The following is a 20,492-nucleotide window of genomic DNA, read 5'->3' on the forward strand; positions in this document are numbered from 1 at the left end:
TACCACCTCTTCAAAGTACTAACACATATACTACTACAATGTCCGATCATTTGTGACATTATTCAAGTCCTTTACGTAATATTTGTAATATTCCAGTCGATTTTAAACTACTAACACTGATGATATATATTTTAAATACGGATTTTAATGCTGACATTCGCCATCTTGTTTAGCAACATTATTTATTATTTTAATATTATTTCCAATTTGTGTAATTCAGGTGTTCATAGCTATGTTGGTTCGTTTAAACGAGTTCAAGCTATTAAATTATAACTATTTTAATTGTGTTGTACTTTTGTTTCGCCTAATACATTGTGTATTGTTGCAAGGCGGTGATCTCCATCAGAAGTTTTTAGGAGAAGCCACCACATTCCATTTTTATTATTAGATAAATTATTCCAAATTGAAACTGTTAGATAAATTTACAATTTTAACCCTAGTTTTGCTATAACTGAATAATTTGTTCATTTTGTGTTTTTTTTTAATTTTATTATTATAAATAGTATAATTGTCATTTTATGCCGCAAGAGTCGGATATTTTGCTATAACCGACATTTTAGCACATAATGACACATCTCCCTTCGAAACCTGTTAACGGGTCTTGCTTAACCCAATTAATATTAGCAACTACAGATACTAATCCAAGAAGCTGCATGTCAAGTAGCCCAGATATTTGATAACCAGGTGTGTGTTTTTGTAGAATAACAATCCCAAGTAAATAAAAATAATAACAAACGTTTAAAATGTTGTTTCTTTTTCATTAGCTTTGATCGTATTAAATGGGGTTTGTTCCTTCCATGGATTATTTGTTAGGTAGAAGGGCAACGGAGGTATTTGTACGGAAAATTAACACTTTTTTCTGTCCCAAAAAAGCTCTACACATTGTTAATAAAAGCTTTTTGTTAAAATGTGAACTGTTAAACGATCAGATCTAATTCTGATAAAAACATCAAGAGGAACGTGAACGCGAAGACAGTTTTCCAACGCCAAACCGCTTTAAATTATATATTTTTGAAAATGATCGTTAGGTTTCTAATGAAGAATAGCAAATAATCGGAAAATAACAGCAATTCGAAATCTAGGAAATGCCGATATTGAGATAAAATGTCGGGAAAAGAAATTGTAATTATATCTTTAGCGATCTTGTCTTCAGCAACCAGGTGGGTACAATCAGTTTATCAGCAAAACCAATTCATCAAAAATTTGTATTGAACAAGAGGACTGGGAGATTTATAAATTCAAAAATCTTCTTTTAACTCGATTCAAGACATATCAAATTATATAAACAAATATAACTATTAATAAAAAATAAACAAAACAACTGTATTGGTTTAAGCGTCACAAGTTTTTTATACACCACGGAATGTTTACTGTTTTTGATGGGTTTATTGTCTTCCTAATTACCTAAACCAAACGTCGTCATTAATAATACAACAATAAAAGTTGGCTTCAACGCCTCAACTTATTTGCTTAGACCACAGAGTGATGTGTTCTCATTTGCGCACATTTTTGATTGACAATTTTCTAAATACATAATTACATTCCGTATCTCAATCAAATGTATGGTGCTTCCTTTGGACAACGAAGAATGTACGTTTCTTATTTATATTTCGATTTCAATGTACACATTAAAAAAACTCATAAATAAATAAAATAAAATTAATTTTCAATAGTAACAACACGGTCGGTGTTGCATGGAATTTCAAACAAATCCATATGTTCTTATGATGTGACCACTGAAACACGACTGAGGCCATAAAACTATAGTTTGCGAATCTTCAATACAAATTCAAATGTTTTTTTTTTTTCAAGGGCGCTGTTTCTGTTTATAATAAACCGAAGCGAAAATAAAATTATTTTCACTTCAATTGAAAAACATATAAAATAGGAGAACACAAGGCATTAAACTGTCAATTTGTGAAAACGAATTGTATCCGGAATATTGTGATGTGGGATGATGAAGCACATACCTTAATGTTTTGATCTTTTGTTGGGGTGTACATGTTAGTTTCATCATTAGGCAGAGCAAAGAGTATCTATAATAATTTGATCCATTTTTGGGAATTTGATAGATGTCCACCAAATGCCAATACCATGTTTTGATTTGTTTTCATTATATTATTTGATCGTTCACAGCTTCAAAGCTTTTGCAGTCAAGAGTCGTCGACATATATGTATTGTGTATCGTATGTTGGAATGTATATGCGTGATTTGTGAAAGAAGTACTGTGGCATTTGGTAATTAAGTGTCTATGAGTGGCAAATTAAATCAAAAATCTCAGTCATGAAAATAATAAAGATTAAGATCGTGAACTATTTGTGTTTATGTTTACTTTTTGTTTTTAGAAGATAAATTAACACTTTTATTTCCAGACCACTTGGTTGTATTCCCGCAAAATATGTACGTATGTACACTGCAATAAATGCTAATTACAGTACAATATTACTTTAATAAGCAAGTTCAACAATATTGAAGACATGTTTAGATTGTAATTAACTGAGATTTTCTCTCGACACACCTTGAAAACTCTCGTACACAATTTTTGATTTTCTGTTCCCCGATTTAATTTTAAATCATTTATATTTTATGTTTAAGATTTTGCATTGCCGATTATCAACCGCACTACCAACAATACAGCAACATCTCCTGCCTTGACTGGAAACAATCACCTGAATTAACTTCTGGAAATTGTACCAAATATAAATATGGCGCCTTAAGGTATAGATTGACCAGAGTCGATCAATTTTTATTTATTGTAATATAGTTTCGTTTTAGATGTTTCGGTAACTGGAAGAATTTGCAATCGATCAAGTGAGTAAAATATTCTTTTTGAGAAGTGATGATTCATGAATGAATTTTACTTCTGGATTATAGCGATCAAAAATATCGTGGACGATTGGAAGATATAATATTTTGTGGTTGGCCTGAGCGAGTTTTCAATCCAGTAGTCGACTTGCATGCATTTCCTCGTATAAAGTCACTGACTATCGAATACAGTCGAATGGCACATATATTTGATTTCCCGGAAATGTTTTATTTGCAAGTACATACCATACCAATGGGGTTTAATTGGAATTGAATATACTTATGTGACAAATTGTTGTTTCTTATATCAGATGATCAATATTTCCTGGACCAATTTGTCGCACATTGGCCAAAGGACGTTTAAAAAAATACATCCGTTGAGGATTGTCGATTTAAGGTGGAATAAACTGATACAACTCGATACTCCACTGTTGCTGCCCAGGGCCTTCGAGTACCTGTATTTGTCTGGTATGATGTGTATAGGGAAAACAAGTTATGATTTTTTTTTTTTTAACTGGGTGAGTTTTGTTTTCCCAGGTAACCCATGGAACTGCACAAGGAATTTGAAATGGCTTTTAATTCCGGAGAAGGCAAGTTATGTAGCAGATCGTGAATTACTGACATGTGGGGATCGCAAGTTCAAAGACCGGAACGTAATGACGGTCATGCACTATAAAGTGGTAAGCATTCAGTGCCATTTGATATATGAACACATATGCTGCCATCACTTGTGTTTGTTTTGTAGACATTAAAAACTGCATGCCAGTCCCATGAGGATTTGAGGAATTGTTCCTGTTCTATGCATCACATTATACCTAAAACGCACATGCCCTTGTATACAGTGAATTGTTCCCATTTGGGATTTTATCGCCTGCCAGCTTTCCTACCAGCAAACACAACCATGTTCTTTGCAAATAATAATAAGGTAGGAGCAACATCATCTCTATTAGCTCTTTTCCACAATTGCGCCAATACAATATGGCAACAGATTTCAGATATCTCACCGCTAAGAAATAACATTCATTACCGCTATGTTGTCGATGTGCATTTGGATAATAACCGAATCGAGAGTATTGATGTTTTGGAAGGCGGCTACTGGTTGGAGCACTTTCGCCTACTTAGTTTAATCAACAATAAAATGAGAAAGGTATGGTGGCGGAATGATAAGAACTACAAAAATATTTAATAATGCATGCCAATGCGTGTTACAGATACCAGTATATGCTCTCGACAATGCCCTTGAAGACAACGCCAACGCAAATCTCTTATTATTGAGTATGAATCCTTGGCATTGCACCTGTAAATTTGCCATGCGCTTTAGGGAGTTTTTAATAAAATACGGAGAGATAATGCGTGACTCTGGCAATATCAGTTGCAAATATATACAGGATGGCGAGGAGAAAAAGTCCAAGTTAATGACCATTACCCGGGAGGATGTTTGCAAACCTAAAGACGAGTCAAAAATTCATGTGTTGGATTGGGTTAATGGACTGTTGGCAGCGATGATATTGCTAATATTGGGCAAGCTGGGCTACGACTACTATTATTATAAAAATTATGGTAGGGTGCCATGGATTGTAATGAAGCTGCCATAGTCAATATGGACATTTATGTTATTCAGCAACATACAAGGTCCCTAGAACAAGTAGAAATAAGGAAACACGAAACTGATTGTATAGAAGAAATGCACTGTATTATATTCAAATATCCATAAATATAATTTATTTAAGTAAATTTGTGCTTTGTATATAGCTTTCTTAACAGACATATACAAATGTAATCTCTTAGAGGCGCAAGATAGAAGGGCAGTTTGAATAGGGATTTTTGAGCCATATCTTCATATAGGCTATACCACACAGATAACAACTATTCTACATAAATAGGTATTTTTTGCATTTCCTGAGTAGTTTGAATCTAAAAATATTCTTTGGGTAGTTATGTTTCATTCGTCAACTAACACTATTTTAACTAAGTATGCCTTTAAACATTATTACTTTCTGCATTATGTTGATTAGTGTTGTCCTCATCCACTGGAGCTTCATCTTCATTTTGGCCATTAAGCTGCCTGAGTTTTTTATTTGTCTCCTCTTGGATTTTACGTTCATATTCGCGCACATCTTCCAATGTCATGCCATACCATTCATCTATCCAGGCAAACGCTTGTCTGTGTCCCAACAACAGTACATCGCGAATAGATCGTTGAATGAAATCTTCAACTTTTGTCTGCAATCCCCATACTTCAAAGGAAGCATCAACTAATTTATAGGAACACATAATAGGTTTGTCAGTTTCACGCCATCCCTCCACCAATAGACCCCGATCTGTAGGAAATATTAAATATAAGGAATTAGATAGGTGTTTATAGAAATGCATTGAAATGACTGCATTACTTGTTTTAGTTGATTTAAATAATTTGGGGTCCTCTTCTTTTTTATAATGTTTGTTGTTGGGCAAATCGTCGAAGGCAATGTCCACAATGTCAATAGTACGCCTCTTTAGGTCATCTTCGGATAAATTTAGGCACTATTATTTTTATAGATTTGTTAAGAATTTGACAAAAATACTTATTTTTATTATATAATAATAAATATTTATATAAAACTTACATTTTCAGAAGTCCCATTGTTGTCCTCATATTTAGTTTTAATAAATACATTTAGCTTAGGTATAAAAGAACACTGCAATTGGAATAAAACTTTATTAAACTATGTTTTTTTTATTTTAAATCACTTTAACAGCACTCACCGTATATTCTGCATTCCATTTGAATAGTAAAAAAGTACAGAAATAAATCGAAACATATTAAAGAATTAGGTTAGTAAATGTGAATTTATAATTACTAAACATATACTAAAATATACGTCCGTCATTGCCATAACCGATTGTACACTATCGAAGCTTATAATTTTTAACATAAACTATCCAATTATAATATGAGTTCTAATTGCCTGTCCACACTCAGCTTGTCAACTATGTAATTGCAAGCATGTGCAGATTTTATTGGGTAACAGCTACTCCTGTCCTTCACCGTGCTCCGAGAAGGGATTTTTATGTTCGATATCGTATGGTGCGTGAGATTGCAGAGACCTCCATATAATAACTCCAAAATAGCCAAAACAGCTAGGTATATCAAAAGGAATTTTCTTTGCAAACTTTTAGTTGACAAACTGTATGTTATCTGAGCATGGCACTATTTTATAACCAACTAAAAGATTAATAAAATCAAACTAACACTCACCTGTCTTTGTGAATGGAAAGAAATTCCAGGATTTTTCTGTGACATAGAATACACGCGGACATATGGTTTGTATCCAGTATGGCAAACGACTAAAAAACATAGAAAATAGCCAATCACAAATACAATTTGTATGAAAAATCTAAATTGACAAAACCTTGACAAGTGTATCCTCTTTTCAGTGAATTGTCCTTTTCCATATTCTGGATCTTCACAGGCCTCGTTCGTGATTATTTCTACGCCTTCACCCTCTCCAGACTGCTCCAAGCTATGGCGTGCTATCATATACAACTGTCCAATTTGATACTGAACGGAATGTTGAAGATAAACGTTCACTTATTAACTTAATATATCAGTATATTTGTTTTTGTATCCAAAGAGATCTATGGTAGATTCCGCTTAGTGTTCTTGAAATTCCTTTGGACAATTTCATACCAACCTCTTCGCATGTTAGCGGCATAGCAATTCTGTACTCCTTTAATACCATTTCGTTCAATGTCTCTTATATTTTGGAGAATTAATTTTGAAAAAATAATATTACGAAACTAACACACGGCCGACCGAAATATCCAACAGATGAGATGAACTTCTTCAGCAATCAAATCAATACTAGGGATAAGTACATCGACTTTCGTTTCGTAAGAAAAAAACTTACTATTGACTACTACTAAGTGGTTCTTTACATTTAGCGTCATGATCCGCGAATCACGAGAGTTATTTTTTTCATTCACATTGTCAAATCGGCAAACAAAACAAAAAGTAAGAAAATTTATCTTCACTTCATATGATAATAAATCATAATTATCGAGAAATATTGGCCAACATATATACTTGTTATTTGCATAAAAATATAAATTATAATTTAAGCCTAAATGTGTCTACGAATAGTGAAGTAAATAATAAATTTATTTTTTGTTTCGGTACATTAATGTAATTTCGTACATATTTCGGACGAAAAGTACGCTTAGCACAACCCCAATTACGAAAGAGAGACGAGGCAACATTCGTGACCCGCGGATCATGATGCAAAATGTAAATGGCCGCTAAAATATATCATTTCTCTATGCATTCCAGCGAAGTTGGTGACAGTTATTGTCATACCCTCTTTCTCAGCAATTCGCTTCTTAAGTGCTGTCCATTATACCTCATTCGTAATATTTGGTATGTCCACTTTGAGTTTCTTCTTTATCGGTTATTTTTTCTTTCTCCCCTATTTGTATTAATTCGAGCGAAGTTGGTGGCAGTTCTTGCTTTGGTGTTGGTATACTTTCGCGATAAAATAAAAATAAAAAAATAATAATTGGAAAATATAGAATTTACGAAGGCAATTGGAAAACTGCATAAGCATAATTTGCATAAAATAATAAAATCAGTTAAAAACGTTTTGATAAGAGTTCGTAAATAGAGTTTAAAGAGAGCTTTGTGTGTGTGTTCGTGTGTTGACGATTGTGTTTTTTCGTTTTTGAGAAATACACAAAAATCTCCTGAGGAATTTTATAGAACGCAAAACAAATGATAAGGATCCGGAGGAAGATGGGTCCTCATCAGCCGCTGACGTCTAATAACAACAAGGAATGGATATGTTGTTTCAATCTCCATGTCCTAACTGCAACCATAATGATTGGACTCTGGCATTTGGTAAGTCCGAAAACCAGCCTTTTTAATGCACATATGTATGTAGTGCGCCGTATTGTCGTCGCAGAATATGCAAATAATCAATATTTCAATAATTGCTTCGGTGTGGGGTGTCGTGCATTTCTGTTTTCATTGGAATTCCTGTTTTTGTTTGTTTTGTTTTTGCTTTTGTTTCACGTAGCCTCCTCAGGGTCACCATGGAGTACTTTGTTGTATTGCATACATTGGTTTGTTGTTATTGTCATCATTATTGGCTTACCACATTTAAAATGTAATAGGGCGGGTCGACATATTTAATAGCTGCATGTTACTTTGGTTTTCGGATTTGTGAAATCGTATACGAGATACACAATTGAAAAATATAATTTTTACTTTTGTTTATCATTTTTACTTTTTTATTGGGTACAACTTTCTCTTTCATCTCTATTATTTTTCGAAATTGCGTGCGTTTGACTTTTTTAGTTCAATAAAAAATTTTACAATAAAATAAGTGACAATTATAATCTCATCCGATTAATGTGATAACATCATACTAAACATACATTCAATTTTTTTTATCAAGTTCTTAAATATCCTCGCTCTAAGCCTATTGGCGGTTATTATGCGTAATCCTCACATGATGGAAGAACTGGAAAACAGTTACGATTACAATGTCGACATGAATGCCCCAGCTTTACCTACCCCCCTAAGTAAAGTGGATCCACCATTTGCCTATCGTGATCACTCGCTTATTTACCGGAAACAATATCGTAAGTTTGGTCTATGTTGGTTGTCTGCATGCAGAATTACACGGTGTTCGATATTTTAATTGTACATTTCTGGCAATATTTTAGAGAGCTATGACATGGGCGGTTTAGTATGTACCTGTATGATTGCCATTACTATGATGATGATCTATGGTGCTATTAAGGGCAAACCGTCTCATCTACTGCCCTTCTTCTGTCTTCAGTTATTCGATTTTGCCATAACCACGTAAGTGCCAATGTTTAGGATAATGTTTAGGATAATTTGCAGTTACAACTGCCTAATATTAAATAATATCTTCCTTATTAAGCCTGACCGCTGCCGGATATTTGTGTTATCTTCAAGCTATTCACCGTCTTATAGAGGAATCCCATCGTTTGCCATGGCGCGAGAAGCTATTGGAATTGTCACCAGAGGAACTTGTCATTGTGGTCCTTATAGTTTTTGTGTGCATTGTTTTCCTGAAAGCGTATGCCATCGGCATCGTCTGGCGTTGTTACAAATACTTGACCTTGAGACAGCAAAGTATGCGTACATTGCTGCCATTGGGCATCTCTGACATAACTGGTAACAATTGTGGATCCGAGGAACGCGCCTATTCTACTCTATTGCCCAATTACGATGAGGCTGTAGCAGCATATATGAAGCAAGCTCCACCCCCATCTTATCAAGTTGCCATGTCGAACTTGCCGAGGGAGGAACCGATTGACATCCCCGAAATAAATGCAGTTGCTGGAACCGAAGAAGACAACAACAATGACACGTCAAACAACAACAACACGGTGCACATCAATAACAATACCCCAACCATGAGACGTAACGAAATCGTTTCCGGCGAGACTATGGGCGCTGTCGGTGGAGACCCAAATAATGAGTTGACTCCACCACCTTCGTATAATGAAGTTATTATTGAACCAGAATCACACCCACAAAGTGACCCAGCAACCGGGGGTAATGTCCAAATTTCAAATCCCTCCAACAACGCTCAATCTAATATCAATGAAAGCCACGCATAAATCAAGATTGTAGATTTGACCGGGGTTTAAACACATTTTTTAGTTGTTGGTTGTTTTTGACTGTCGAGTAGAGGACAGCCATCTGTTTAATATTTTTGTAATTTGCAAGCGTGCAAATATTGCCGACAGCCAAGTAGTGCTCCTAGACACAATCATTGCAGTGAGATCATCTTTCCTTTCTACTGCAACATTATATTGTTGATGATATTAATTCTCACGTTTATCTCAACATATCTACTAATCGAACTCTTGACTTGTCTGGCATTGCAGTAAAATCTCGTTATTTTGGCGGCATACAAACCCCTCTTTCTGCAATTTTCTGTTTTTTTCTTATTTCTACCACTTAATCTAATACGCACCCGAATACAATATATATTACATAACTTATATATATGTTGAAAAAAAATAATAAGTCATTAAACACGGTACACAAGCATATTCAGTATCGCCGGGAACATAGGCAATTCCCTAAGCTGAAAGTCTCGTATAATTTCGGTTTACAAAGAAAAATTCCCTGTTATGTTTTAATTTTATATTTTACGCTAATGAATGGTTGATTGGCAAGTTTTAATTCCACAGCAATTATAGAATCTTGGTATACTGTGAAACTCCTCTGCAGTATAAATTTTAATCTGTTGTATTTATTCCACAAAATTGCTCTATATTAACTCTTTTGTCTGTGTTATCATTTTCTTACATACATACATATATAATATATATTTATATACTAAAAATAACAATGAAGACTTTTATGAATGATGATTATTATTAAACTAATATACGCAAAAATACAAAAAAAAAAAACTAAACCAATAATTGCTATAAATTGGATGATGTAAAACACACACATAAATATATACACATCCAGCAAAGTTATTCGAATATTATAGTTTAAAATTAATAAAAAATCACACCACACAATCAGGTAGATTTTTTAGAGCTTTTTTGAAATGCTCTATACAATCTATCTATGTGGTTTTCAAAAGCAATCCGTTTTATTAAAGTTCAGATATTAACTGTAAGTAAAATATATTCTTCTATCTATTGCGGCATGAGATTACAGTTCACAGATTACGTATCCAAAAGCGCTGTAATTTCACAATTACTTCTGTATAAAAATTAAAAAATCTTTTTAGCCAATATGTATGATGAAGGAGAAACGTATGGGCGATGTAATCCCTAAATTATTGCCGAAAAAGAAAATAACAAATTTATGAACCTTGCCTAATCAACATCACAAAAATAAATGAATTCAAATTTTCAACAGTAGGGCTGCTACAACAACTAAAACCACAAAAATCTATCGCGTTGTTGAATGAAAAATAAATTTGAAGGAGGTTAATGGGATTGCAATAGACCGAATTAAAATAAATGAATTAGAGCAAAAAAAAAAAAAAATAATAATAATGAAGAGTTCTCGACTTTTGGAACTAGATGAACATAAATATCAAAAATTTACGATAAAATGGCGAAACACCTCAAAACATTCACCGAAGTATTGATTTTTTTTCGGTTTACGTTTTGGTATAACGATAACCCTCCAAATATTCGAATAATAATTATGAATAACAATGTCGGAATTTTTGGCCAACTTATTGACCAATATATTACTTTATAAATTCTGAATTAAATTGTGTAAAAATATTAATTCCCTGCAACAGTTTTTATTCCTGTTAAAAATAACTTGTGTGCTGTCAATATATAATTAATTAGCGCGTTCGTCTACACAATTTTAAAAAACATTTTTATTATCCTCTTGAGCCATGGTGCTCAATTCCATACAGGAATCCCGCAATAGGAATAGTGAAGAAAAACGAGAGAAGCGTATGGCACAATTAGTAATGTCTGTGCGGCATTACATAATATATGTTTGAAGTTTAGGGTACAAGGGTATACCGGATCCGATTTATTTCATTTTCATTTCATTAGACAAAGCTATTTTTTTAAACACCACTTTTCTTCTAGTTTTGTTATTTTCTTTTTTGCTTTCGACAGCTAATTTGGCATTCATATGACAGTTTTATGGGAAATTCCGATAGTAAGCCATCGATATCGGATGCAGTCATACCAAATTTGATGATCTCGATAGAATCAACTCGATTTCGAAACTCATAAGTTGACCCCAGAGTTTTGTTTCAAGTGTTCATAATTTTTGGGCGTATTGTTGGTTTTTAATTTTTAATTGTAGTAAACATTTTTTACATTCTTGTGGTTGTGGAACAGAAATTATATTTATAATTATATAGGAGTTTTCTCTTAAACGGAACGTTAAATAAATATTGTATGCAACAACCGCTGTAGTTCACATATTACACCCGGGAGTTAGCATTGAAGTAACAAAATGCAGGTTGAGGAATATGCGTAAAGCGTATCTGAATATAATACAGGGATATTTTGCTTATACAAGGAAATTTCCTCTCTTGTATGCTATAAATTGATTTATTTTTATCCAAGACAATTTAACTGTAATGGATTGACAGAATGCTTTTTGCAAAAATTGTTTGTTGAAACCCCGGTAGATGTCACTTCTCATGAAGAGGCAATATAATGTAGAAAAAAAATCAACATAGGGATGGAGCGGTTTATAACGCGTGATATTTTTGGCTCAGCTGATACTATAAAATACCAATAGAGCAAAAGTGCCTTTGTTTTTATCTGTGGAATTTGACCTATTACCTCTCAGTAATCGACCTTCTTATTTGGTATTTCTCAAAATAGGAATCCTTATCGCTACAATATTTTAATACTTATTTAAAACTCTTTTAACATTGTTCGCCAGGATTAGTTCAGTTTATAACTTCAGAACGCGTCAATGATTTGTACCCGTCTAAAGTATTGTGTGTGTGTGATATGTTGGTATATGTATCACCTAGTATTTTTCTACTGCAAGATGCAGTTTTACGTTTAAAAACATGTTTTTTCCTTTATCAATTCTGCATTATTCCGTCAGCAGATAAATCCCAAACTATTTACTAATATAACAAGTAATGGGCAAAGAGAGAGAGAGCATACATTTCATCGTTTATAATTTATTAGTTCAAGTAATATACACTCTTTATGCACACTTAAGCCTTCCAGTTGGGCCATTGCTTGATTTCGTTCCACAAGTTGGTGCCAGGGCATTCAGTAGAGCCGACTTGACGATGGCCGTACAAAGTATAGCCGGAGACAATTTGACCACGGGAAACAGCAGCAGCCAATAGGCTCTTGGCAGCAGAGATTTGAGCAGCGGTGGGTTTGCTGTTATTGTAGTTACCCAAGAAGGAGATGCCAATGGACTTGGAGTTCCAGTTGGTAGCATGGGCACCCATAACGTTCCAGCCACGACCTTCATAGATGTTACCATCACCACCGATCAAGAAGTTGTAACCAATATCGGCCCAGCCCAAGGTCTTTTGGTGGTAGCTTTGGATATTTCTCAATTCTTGCATGCAGGCAGCCTTGGTGGAGCAGTAGTTACCAGCGGTGTGATGGATGACGGCATAGGCCAAACCATTGCCCAAGGTTGTTTTACCGTTGGCGGGAGCAGCACCCCATTCTGACTTGGATATGATGGTAATACCAAAAACGGCCTGGGCGCAGAAGAGAACTGCCAAGAGGGAGAATGCTGCTTTGGAAACCATTGCTATGTTCTTTCTTAAAAAATGAACTAATTAAAATGTGTAACAACCCCCATTTTATACTCCTAAAAAGACTTTCCCCAATTGTATTTCGCAAATGATTATCATGACTGGACGATAAGATCTGCAAAAATTATGGCCGCGAGTACTGATTTATTTTAAATCAAATCATATCAGGATTGATTAGAAATCAGTACGATCGCAACAAAACACGGTATTTGTACAAAATATATACAGATAACAAAACAACATACCTGACAAGCGCGTATCTACGATTAATAATAATACAACAACAATGTTTTTGAAGACACCTTTGTAAATATAATTTATATAGATTATAGATTATTTTTCTTCAAAGATTCCTATATAAACAGTGAGAACACAAAGAGAATCATCAATTGTGTTAATTTGCAAGCATAGCAATGGTATCCAAAGCATTGTTCTCACTCTTGGCAGTCCTCTTCTGCGCCCAAGCCGTTTTTGGCATTACCATCATCTCCAAGTCAGAATGGGGTGCTGCTCCCGCCAACGGTAAAACAACCTTGGGCAATGGTTTGGCCTATGCCGTCATCCATCACACCGCTGGTAACTACTGCTCCACCAAGTCTGCCTGCATGCAAGAATTAAGAAATATCCAAAGCTACCATCAAAAGACTTTGGGCTGGGCCGATATTGGTTACAACTTCTTGATCGGTGGTGATGGCAACATCTATGAAGGTCGTGGCTGGAACGTTATGGGTGCCCATGCTACCAGCTGGAACGCCAAGTCCATTGGTATCTCCTTCATGGGTAACTACAACAACAGCAAACCCACTGCTGCTCAAATCTCTGCTGCCAAGAGCCTATTGGCTGCTGCTGTTTCCCGTGGTCAAATTGTCTCCGGCTATACTTTGTACGGTCATCGTCAAGTCGGCTCCACTGAATGCCCTGGCACCAACTTGTGGAACGAAATCAAGAAATGGCCCAACTGGAAGGCTTAAGTTTTTAATTTAGTTTTTGCAAAATAAAATAAAGAGTTCGATTAAAAGAAAGCAATGTTTGTTATTTCTGTGACATTTTTTATATCTATATCTGTGATCATGGTACAACTAGACAAGGTAACTGCAAAACTACTCTGATACATACTATATACATCAAACGTAAATGTAAAACATTACACAAAATGTTGTTGTATTTTTTTGGTTCCCTACATACTGTAAAACTCAAATTGTATTATCGTATTTTTTATTTCACATATAATGTCATGGTACAATTATAAAAGGTAACAGCAAATCCCAGCTGATTTGATTCCAACGTAATACTAGTGTCAATATGAATTTGACAAATTATGTTTTTAAAAATCACCCAACAGGAAAATTGGGAACGCATACAATTTGAAATTGTTCATTATTAAATGTGCTCCCGTATTCAATTTACTCAATCTGCCTGCTGGGAAAGTTTCAGGAAGCAAATCTTTCTTCAAGGAATAACTCGCTATTCCCAGCATTTTCATATGTTTTACACATATATGTGGCAATGGCTCAATTATAGGAAAGATGTGGAAGCGATAGAAATATAAATTTGAAAGATTTTCATTCATGTTTTTCAATTTTTATTTTGAGGATTCGAAAATATTTCATTTTCAAAATAAAAATTATTTGATGATAATTTGTTTGTTTGTTTACATTTTTCTGTCAAATGAGTTGACACTAGTAGAACTTACAACAACAAATTTCCATGTGGTTGTTGTATCGTTTTTTGTACAACAACACTTGCTGTTACCTTTTATTATTATACCATGATATAATGTGTACAAAATTATCCTGCTGGGTCGTTTTACATTATATCGAACTTGACTCGATTATTACGATACAATTATACAGTTACCTTGTATAATTGTACCCTGATCTGCGATATATCTTAAGCCTAATGCGCATAGTTTGATACGCTTGTTTTATATTTAGATTTTACACAATGGAACGCGATAATAACTTTCCAAATTTTACCAATGACAGTTTTTATAAAAAAGTTTCTTAAACAATTTCTCCGGTGAATTTTGCAAATTAAAATGGTCTTGGAATGACTTATTCGGGAACACTACCAATGGCGTAATTATGGGTGATAGCCTCAATATGCTTTTCAATACGTTTTTTTTGAAGATATTTGGAATTTTTATCCTGTTCTGCTTTGTATTTCGCGATTAAATAATTGACAGCAAGAGAAGACAAAGGCATGGATTCGCCTGTCGGTTAACATTATGAATAAACCTTGCATCAAATAATATGAAAAATAAATTCCAAACAGTTTATGATGAAAGAATCTTTTTATAATTGCATATATATATGCATGCTATGTACATACATACATACAGTGTCAGTCAGGGACGTACGCAGATATTTTAATGGATAGGGGTATGTTGATCGGTATAGGTCTATATTACACATCTAAGATTTTGCTGATCTACTCAGGCTGCATAAAATATGAGGAGGGATCACAATATTATCCCAAAATGATGTTTTCCATTTAATCGATTTTGCATTCGGTCAAATATCAAAGAGTTGGAGTAGATCAGCAAACTCTTAGTTGTGTCCTATTAAATTCAACTGGTAAAAAATACCTCCCTATCCATGATCATTTTGTTTCATTTTATCCCGAAGTTTTATAACAGAATTTTTATACAAATCTTTACTCTTATAGAGTAAATACCTAGTAACGACCGACATGCTTGGTCGCTACTAGTCCGCTATAAACGTTCTTGATTGTATATTCATTAAAAAACGCCTGATGCAGTGGATTTCGAAAAAAATTTATGTCCTCTCCCTTACTTTTCCACAAGGAATGACTTCATATATCCTTCTGTGGTTAAAAATTATTTCAAATTTTGTTATACTGTACAGACAACTGTTATACGTGCCTTTGCAACATTCATTGCAAGAAACTTTGAAGAAATAAATTAGTACTATGTATCAGCAAATTAAAAGGAAAAGTATTACGTCGTATCTACCACATTAGCCAAAATTTAGAATTTTATCGTTCTGTATAAAACCTCTTAAATGCTATGACTAGCATTTAAGAATGGTCAAAAAGATTAGGTTTTAAAATAGTAACAAGTAAGTTTTTCTTTTAAAGCAATATATTTATTTTTCACTTTTCAAAATCTTAGATGACAAATTAAGCCTTCCAGTTGGGCCATTGTTTGATTTCGTTCCACAAGTTAGTGCCAGGGCATTCAGTAGAGCCGACTTGACGATGGCCGTACAAAGTATAACCGGAGACAATTTGACCACGGGAAACAGCAGCAGCCAATAGGCTCTTGGCAGCAGAGATTTGAGCAGCAGTGGGTTTGCTGTTGTTGTAGTTACCCAAGAAGGAAATACCAATGGACTTGGAGTTCCAGTTGGTAGCATGGGCACCCATAACGTTCCAGCCACGACCTTCATAGATGTTACCATCACCACCGATCAAGAAGTTGTAACCAATATCGGCCCAGCCCAAGGTCTTTTGGTGGTAGCTTTGGATATTTCTCAATTCTTGCATGCAGGCAGCCTTGGTGGAGCAGTAGTTACCAGCGGTGTGATGGATGACGGCATAGGCCAAACCATTGCCCAAGGTTGTTTTACCGTTGGCGGGAGCAGCACCCCATTCTGACTTGGAGATGATGGTAATACCAAAAACGGCCTGGGCGCAGAAGAGAACTGCCAACAGGGAGAACAATGCTTTAGATACCATTGCTATGCTTGTCAATGAATACAACTGATGATGTGAGGCCGTACTCCTTAACTTATATAGGATGCTCTAATGTGGTGAATGTTTTTGTACAGGTGATAAGAATGCTGTTGCTTTTAGTAACTGCGAAAACCTGTCACCTAAGATATTGCGTACTGCCTATGAAATCGTTATCTCTCTTGTCAAATATTTTAATCCAATTAATAAACAAAAAGTTTTTTTACAATCGTATCAATAATTTGCAGTCGGTTCTCTTTTTTAATCTACGAAACGAGTTGAATGGAAAATGTATTTGATAACCATCGAAGGGTCGACATTACCACTATTCACCAGTTTAGAATTAAGTATAGTTCGACGTTATATCTCTATTTCAGATTAGGAACAAGTAGTCGAAACTATTATTGATTGTCTTCAGTCAGGGTAGTACTTTCTCGCAGTTTCGCATGAGAAATGGAAAAATTTTTTAATGGAAGCGATCTGTTGGCCTACAAATTAAAATATAGAGATTTATAACGATATGCTGGATCTCATTCACTGAGGATGAAAGCTCCTGACGAGTATACTGTATAAACATGTGTCAAAATTTCCATTTTTGGTGTGATGATGTCGAATGATAAACTATCGGATCAAATTAAAATCAAAATAAACCATTTTTCCACGTCGTTAGCAATGTTCTCTGTTTTACCATTCACGAAAATAAGGATGCAAGACCTCGAAATAGAAGGATATGCTCTACAAAAAAAGTTATATAAAAAACTGGGACTGAATTTTCACATACGAACTAAAAATAAGGCTATTTTACTTGAAAATCCTAACACTGTTCTTGAGTTTATTCAGCTTATCACCCTTCCAACGAATACAACAAGTGTCTACAATCATGTGAAGAAAGGAATTATCAAAAATATTTGCTCTCATTATTTTTGACAGACAGTGACTCCATCGCATAATCGGACAAAAAACTTTTGCTATTTGTGCGCTCTAAACTAAATGAAAATATAAAATTCTCATCTTTTATTTTTATACTACACTCAAATCATACAAAATAATAGAAGAAACCCAAACATTTTTCACGACAATGTCAATTTTACAAGGAAACAAAAATTTGAAATGTACAGTTTCTCCGCACTTTTCTTTACATTTTCCTTCAAGACGTTTAGGTAGCCAAATTTGTCCATTGTACCATCACACACCCCTAAACCATGATAGTGCGTTCCCCATGCTTAATAGTGGCTTTTGTGTTTTGGCAGCTAAATTCTGTATTTGGTTTACGTCACACAAACTTCTTTCCATTCGAACCTTGCAAATTATATTTGTTTTCGTCAGTAAACAGAACCTTAAAATAAATAAAAACTATATATATATATATACATCTTTTTCAAATAATCTTTTTCTAAAAACCTTCTTTTAAGAAGTGCTCCTTATCATATTTAAGGGGACCCCCCATTCTCGGGGTCAAAATTTTTGTTGATATAATTCGAATCTACACTAATTAAAGAATGTCCCTACAAAATTTCAAGTGAAAATCTCAAGAACTCTTGAAGCTTTATTGTGTCAGCATCAAGTGACGGCTGAAGGGCTTCTCAAACTTTAAACGCGTTTTTCTCTAAACATTTTTTGCGAATGGTAGGCACGATAACTCAAATACTAATAACCCAATCAATTCCAAATGTTTACACGTTTCTCTGTGAGTATATCCAAAGGTCTACCATTTTGTTAATTTTAGAGCGAAGTCAATAATCCTAGTGCATACCAGAGCCAGACATGTACTCTTTCTAACACCGTTGGAATTTTCGGATTCCGATGTTCCAGTGAGGAATTATCATGCCCGCCATCATCAATAAGGACTTTTCTGTAATTACAAAAAACAACAACAAAACAATAACAAACATTTGTTGTAAATTATTTTTCTTCTCTTTTAAATCTTCAATTATATATGTGCAAAGTTACAAAACTTAACAAGCATTGGTATTGATTTACCAGCCCAATGAAAATCTTGAAAAATTAAAATCGAGAATAGGGGGTTCCCTTAATTCTCATGTTATCTTTGTTTGGACTTATGAATGGCTTTTTCTAACAATTCTGCTGTGGTATTCATATGGATGCAATGTATTGCGAACTGTTTTGAGGCCGACATCTTTTCCACCCCAACATCTTTAATACCACAGTTTTAAATGGATCTTTTTCAATCTCCTTCACTAAGTAGCGTCATTTTAAAATTTGTCTTCACCTTTCCGTCTTTTATTTTCTAACCTATCCTCATTACAAAAGCTCTTGATGATGTCTCGGTCAGTATATTTGCTTCTTCCTTCCAAATCACCTATTTCTCGCTCTGTTTTCTCTTCAAAATTCAGTTTTACAATTAACTGCCTTAAAAAAGTACTCAATATTATTTTCAGTGCAAAATTTACCGTAATTTCAAAAAATTTTACATGTTTTTTTATTATGTTTTAAAATTGTAGTACAGTCGAATTCTGTTAAGCGAAAACGTCTAATTTCACAAAAATGTTTTCTCTTAAGCAGGATTTTCAATTAAGAGAACTTCGGATAAGCGAAAGTCGTTGCGCTTAAACGAAGTTTTCAATCAATATCTGAAAAATCGTGAAATTTATAAATCATATTATAAAATGAATTGAATAAGAACTTATTTTTTCGTAGACATTAGGTTGGATGGTTGGAAAAATGTGCAATATAATTTTAGGGCTGCACAAAAAAATTTTAATGAATTTCGTCGACCTTACAAAAATGATATTTTTCTCTTAAACGGTGCTCGTTTCATATATATTTGTGTTTTTTTCAACAAAAAAGTCTTTCTCTTATACAGATTTTCAATTAACCGGTTTTTTTTAAGCGAAGCACATATTAGTTTAAAATTTTTAGTTTCAATTAACCGATTTTTTCGATAAACCGGAGTTCGCTTATCCGAATTCGACTGTATTTTTTGTATTTTATTTTAATTTTGAGCACATATATGCATATCACTCAAACTCATGTTCGATTATGCGTTTGGGTTTGTCAAAATGTCCTACTACGTCTATAACGAACTAATTTGTCCATCCCATTGAGATCGTTATAAACGTGTTCGACTGTATATGAATGTATTAAAATGCTACGTTTATTATTCATGTTTTTTAAATGTTTATTTTCCAATTTATTCACATTTATTCAAATTGCAAATTAAGCCTTCCAGTTGGACCATTTCTTGATTTCGTTCCACAAGTTGGTGCCAGGACATTCAGTGGAACCGACTTGACGATGACCGTACAAAGTATAGCCGGAGACAATTTGACCACGGGAAACAGCAGCAGCCAAGAGGCTCTTGGCAGCAGAGATTTGAGCAGCAGTGGGTTTGTTGTTGTTGTAGTTACCCATGAAGGAGATACCAATGGACTTGGCGTTCCAGCTGGTAGCATGGGCACCCATAACGTTCCAGCCACGACCTTCATAGATGTTGCCATCACCACCGATCAAGAAGTTGTAACCAATATCGGCCCAGCCCAAAGTCTTTTGATGGTAGCTTTGGATATTTCTCAATTCTTGCATGCAGGCAGCCTTGGTGGAGCAGTAGTTACCAGCGGTGTGATGGATGACGGCATAGGCCAAACCATTGCCCAAGGTTGTTTTACCGTTGGCGGGAGCAGCACCCCATTCTGACTTGGAGATGATGGTAATGCCAAAAACGGCTTGGGCGCAGAAGAGGACTGCCAAGAGTGAGAACAGTGCTTTGGATACCAT

At 34.5% G+C, this 20,492-nt stretch overlaps 7 protein-coding genes across 7 annotated transcripts; 3 read left to right on the forward strand and 4 right to left on the reverse strand.

The window, feature by feature from the left end:
* The first annotated feature begins 2,477 nt into the window (after positions 1-2,477).
* Positions 2,478-4,400, forward strand: LOC133335627 (protein singed wings 2). The gene is made up of 9 exons (XM_061543937.1): positions 2,478-2,488; positions 2,596-2,718; positions 2,776-2,811; positions 2,875-3,043; positions 3,117-3,273; positions 3,343-3,485; positions 3,551-3,730; positions 3,794-3,952; positions 4,017-4,400. Exons 1-9 carry the CDS (start codon positions 2,478-2,480, stop codon positions 4,398-4,400), a joined length of 1,362 nt encoding a protein of 453 aa, XP_061399921.1.
* A 385-nt stretch (positions 4,401-4,785) lies between these two features.
* Positions 4,786-6,550, reverse strand: LOC133335628 (cytoplasmic phosphatidylinositol transfer protein 1). The gene is made up of 7 exons (XM_061543938.1): positions 6,480-6,550; positions 6,198-6,346; positions 6,044-6,132; positions 5,551-5,558; positions 5,412-5,483; positions 5,196-5,328; positions 4,786-5,126 (listed from the first exon to the last, which is right to left on the reverse strand). Exons 1-7 carry the CDS (start codon positions 6,525-6,527, stop codon positions 4,786-4,788), a joined length of 840 nt encoding a protein of 279 aa, XP_061399922.1. The 5' UTR covers positions 6,528-6,550.
* Positions 6,551-7,507: 957 nt separating this feature from the next.
* LOC133335629 (lysosomal-associated transmembrane protein 4A) lies at positions 7,508-9,435 on the forward strand. Its single transcript, XM_061543939.1, has 4 exons — positions 7,508-7,678; positions 8,238-8,424; positions 8,509-8,647; positions 8,730-9,435. The coding sequence occupies exons 1-4, from the start codon at positions 7,553-7,555 to the stop codon at positions 9,433-9,435; spliced, it is 1,158 nt and encodes a 385-aa protein (XP_061399923.1). The 5' UTR covers positions 7,508-7,552.
* A 3,065-nt stretch (positions 9,436-12,500) lies between these two features.
* Positions 12,501-13,058, reverse strand: LOC133335606 (peptidoglycan-recognition protein SC2-like). Its single transcript, XM_061543912.1, has one exon. The coding sequence runs from the start codon at positions 13,056-13,058 to the stop codon at positions 12,501-12,503; it is 558 nt and encodes a 185-aa protein (XP_061399896.1).
* A 419-nt stretch (positions 13,059-13,477) lies between these two features.
* On the forward strand, positions 13,478-14,041 carry LOC133335650 (peptidoglycan-recognition protein SC2-like). Its single transcript, XM_061543959.1, has one exon. It carries the CDS (start codon positions 13,478-13,480, stop codon positions 14,033-14,035), a length of 558 nt encoding a protein of 185 aa, XP_061399943.1. The 3' UTR covers positions 14,036-14,041.
* A 2,164-nt stretch (positions 14,042-16,205) lies between these two features.
* Positions 16,206-16,763, reverse strand: LOC133335611 (peptidoglycan-recognition protein SC2-like). Its single transcript, XM_061543921.1, has one exon. It carries the CDS (start codon positions 16,761-16,763, stop codon positions 16,206-16,208), a length of 558 nt encoding a protein of 185 aa, XP_061399905.1.
* Positions 16,764-19,930: 3,167 nt separating this feature from the next.
* Positions 19,931-20,492, reverse strand: LOC133335613 (peptidoglycan-recognition protein SC2-like). The gene has a single exon (XM_061543922.1). The coding sequence runs from the start codon at positions 20,490-20,492 to the stop codon at positions 19,935-19,937; it is 558 nt and encodes a 185-aa protein (XP_061399906.1). The 3' UTR covers positions 19,931-19,934.

This window comes from Musca vetustissima, unplaced genomic scaffold (assembly GCF_032173495.1).
Source record: "Musca vetustissima isolate MV318-11 ecotype Yass unplaced genomic scaffold, APGP_CSIRO_Mvet_v1 utg8222, whole genome shotgun sequence".
NCBI classification, from domain to species: Eukaryota; Metazoa; Arthropoda; class Insecta; order Diptera; family Muscidae; genus Musca; species Musca vetustissima.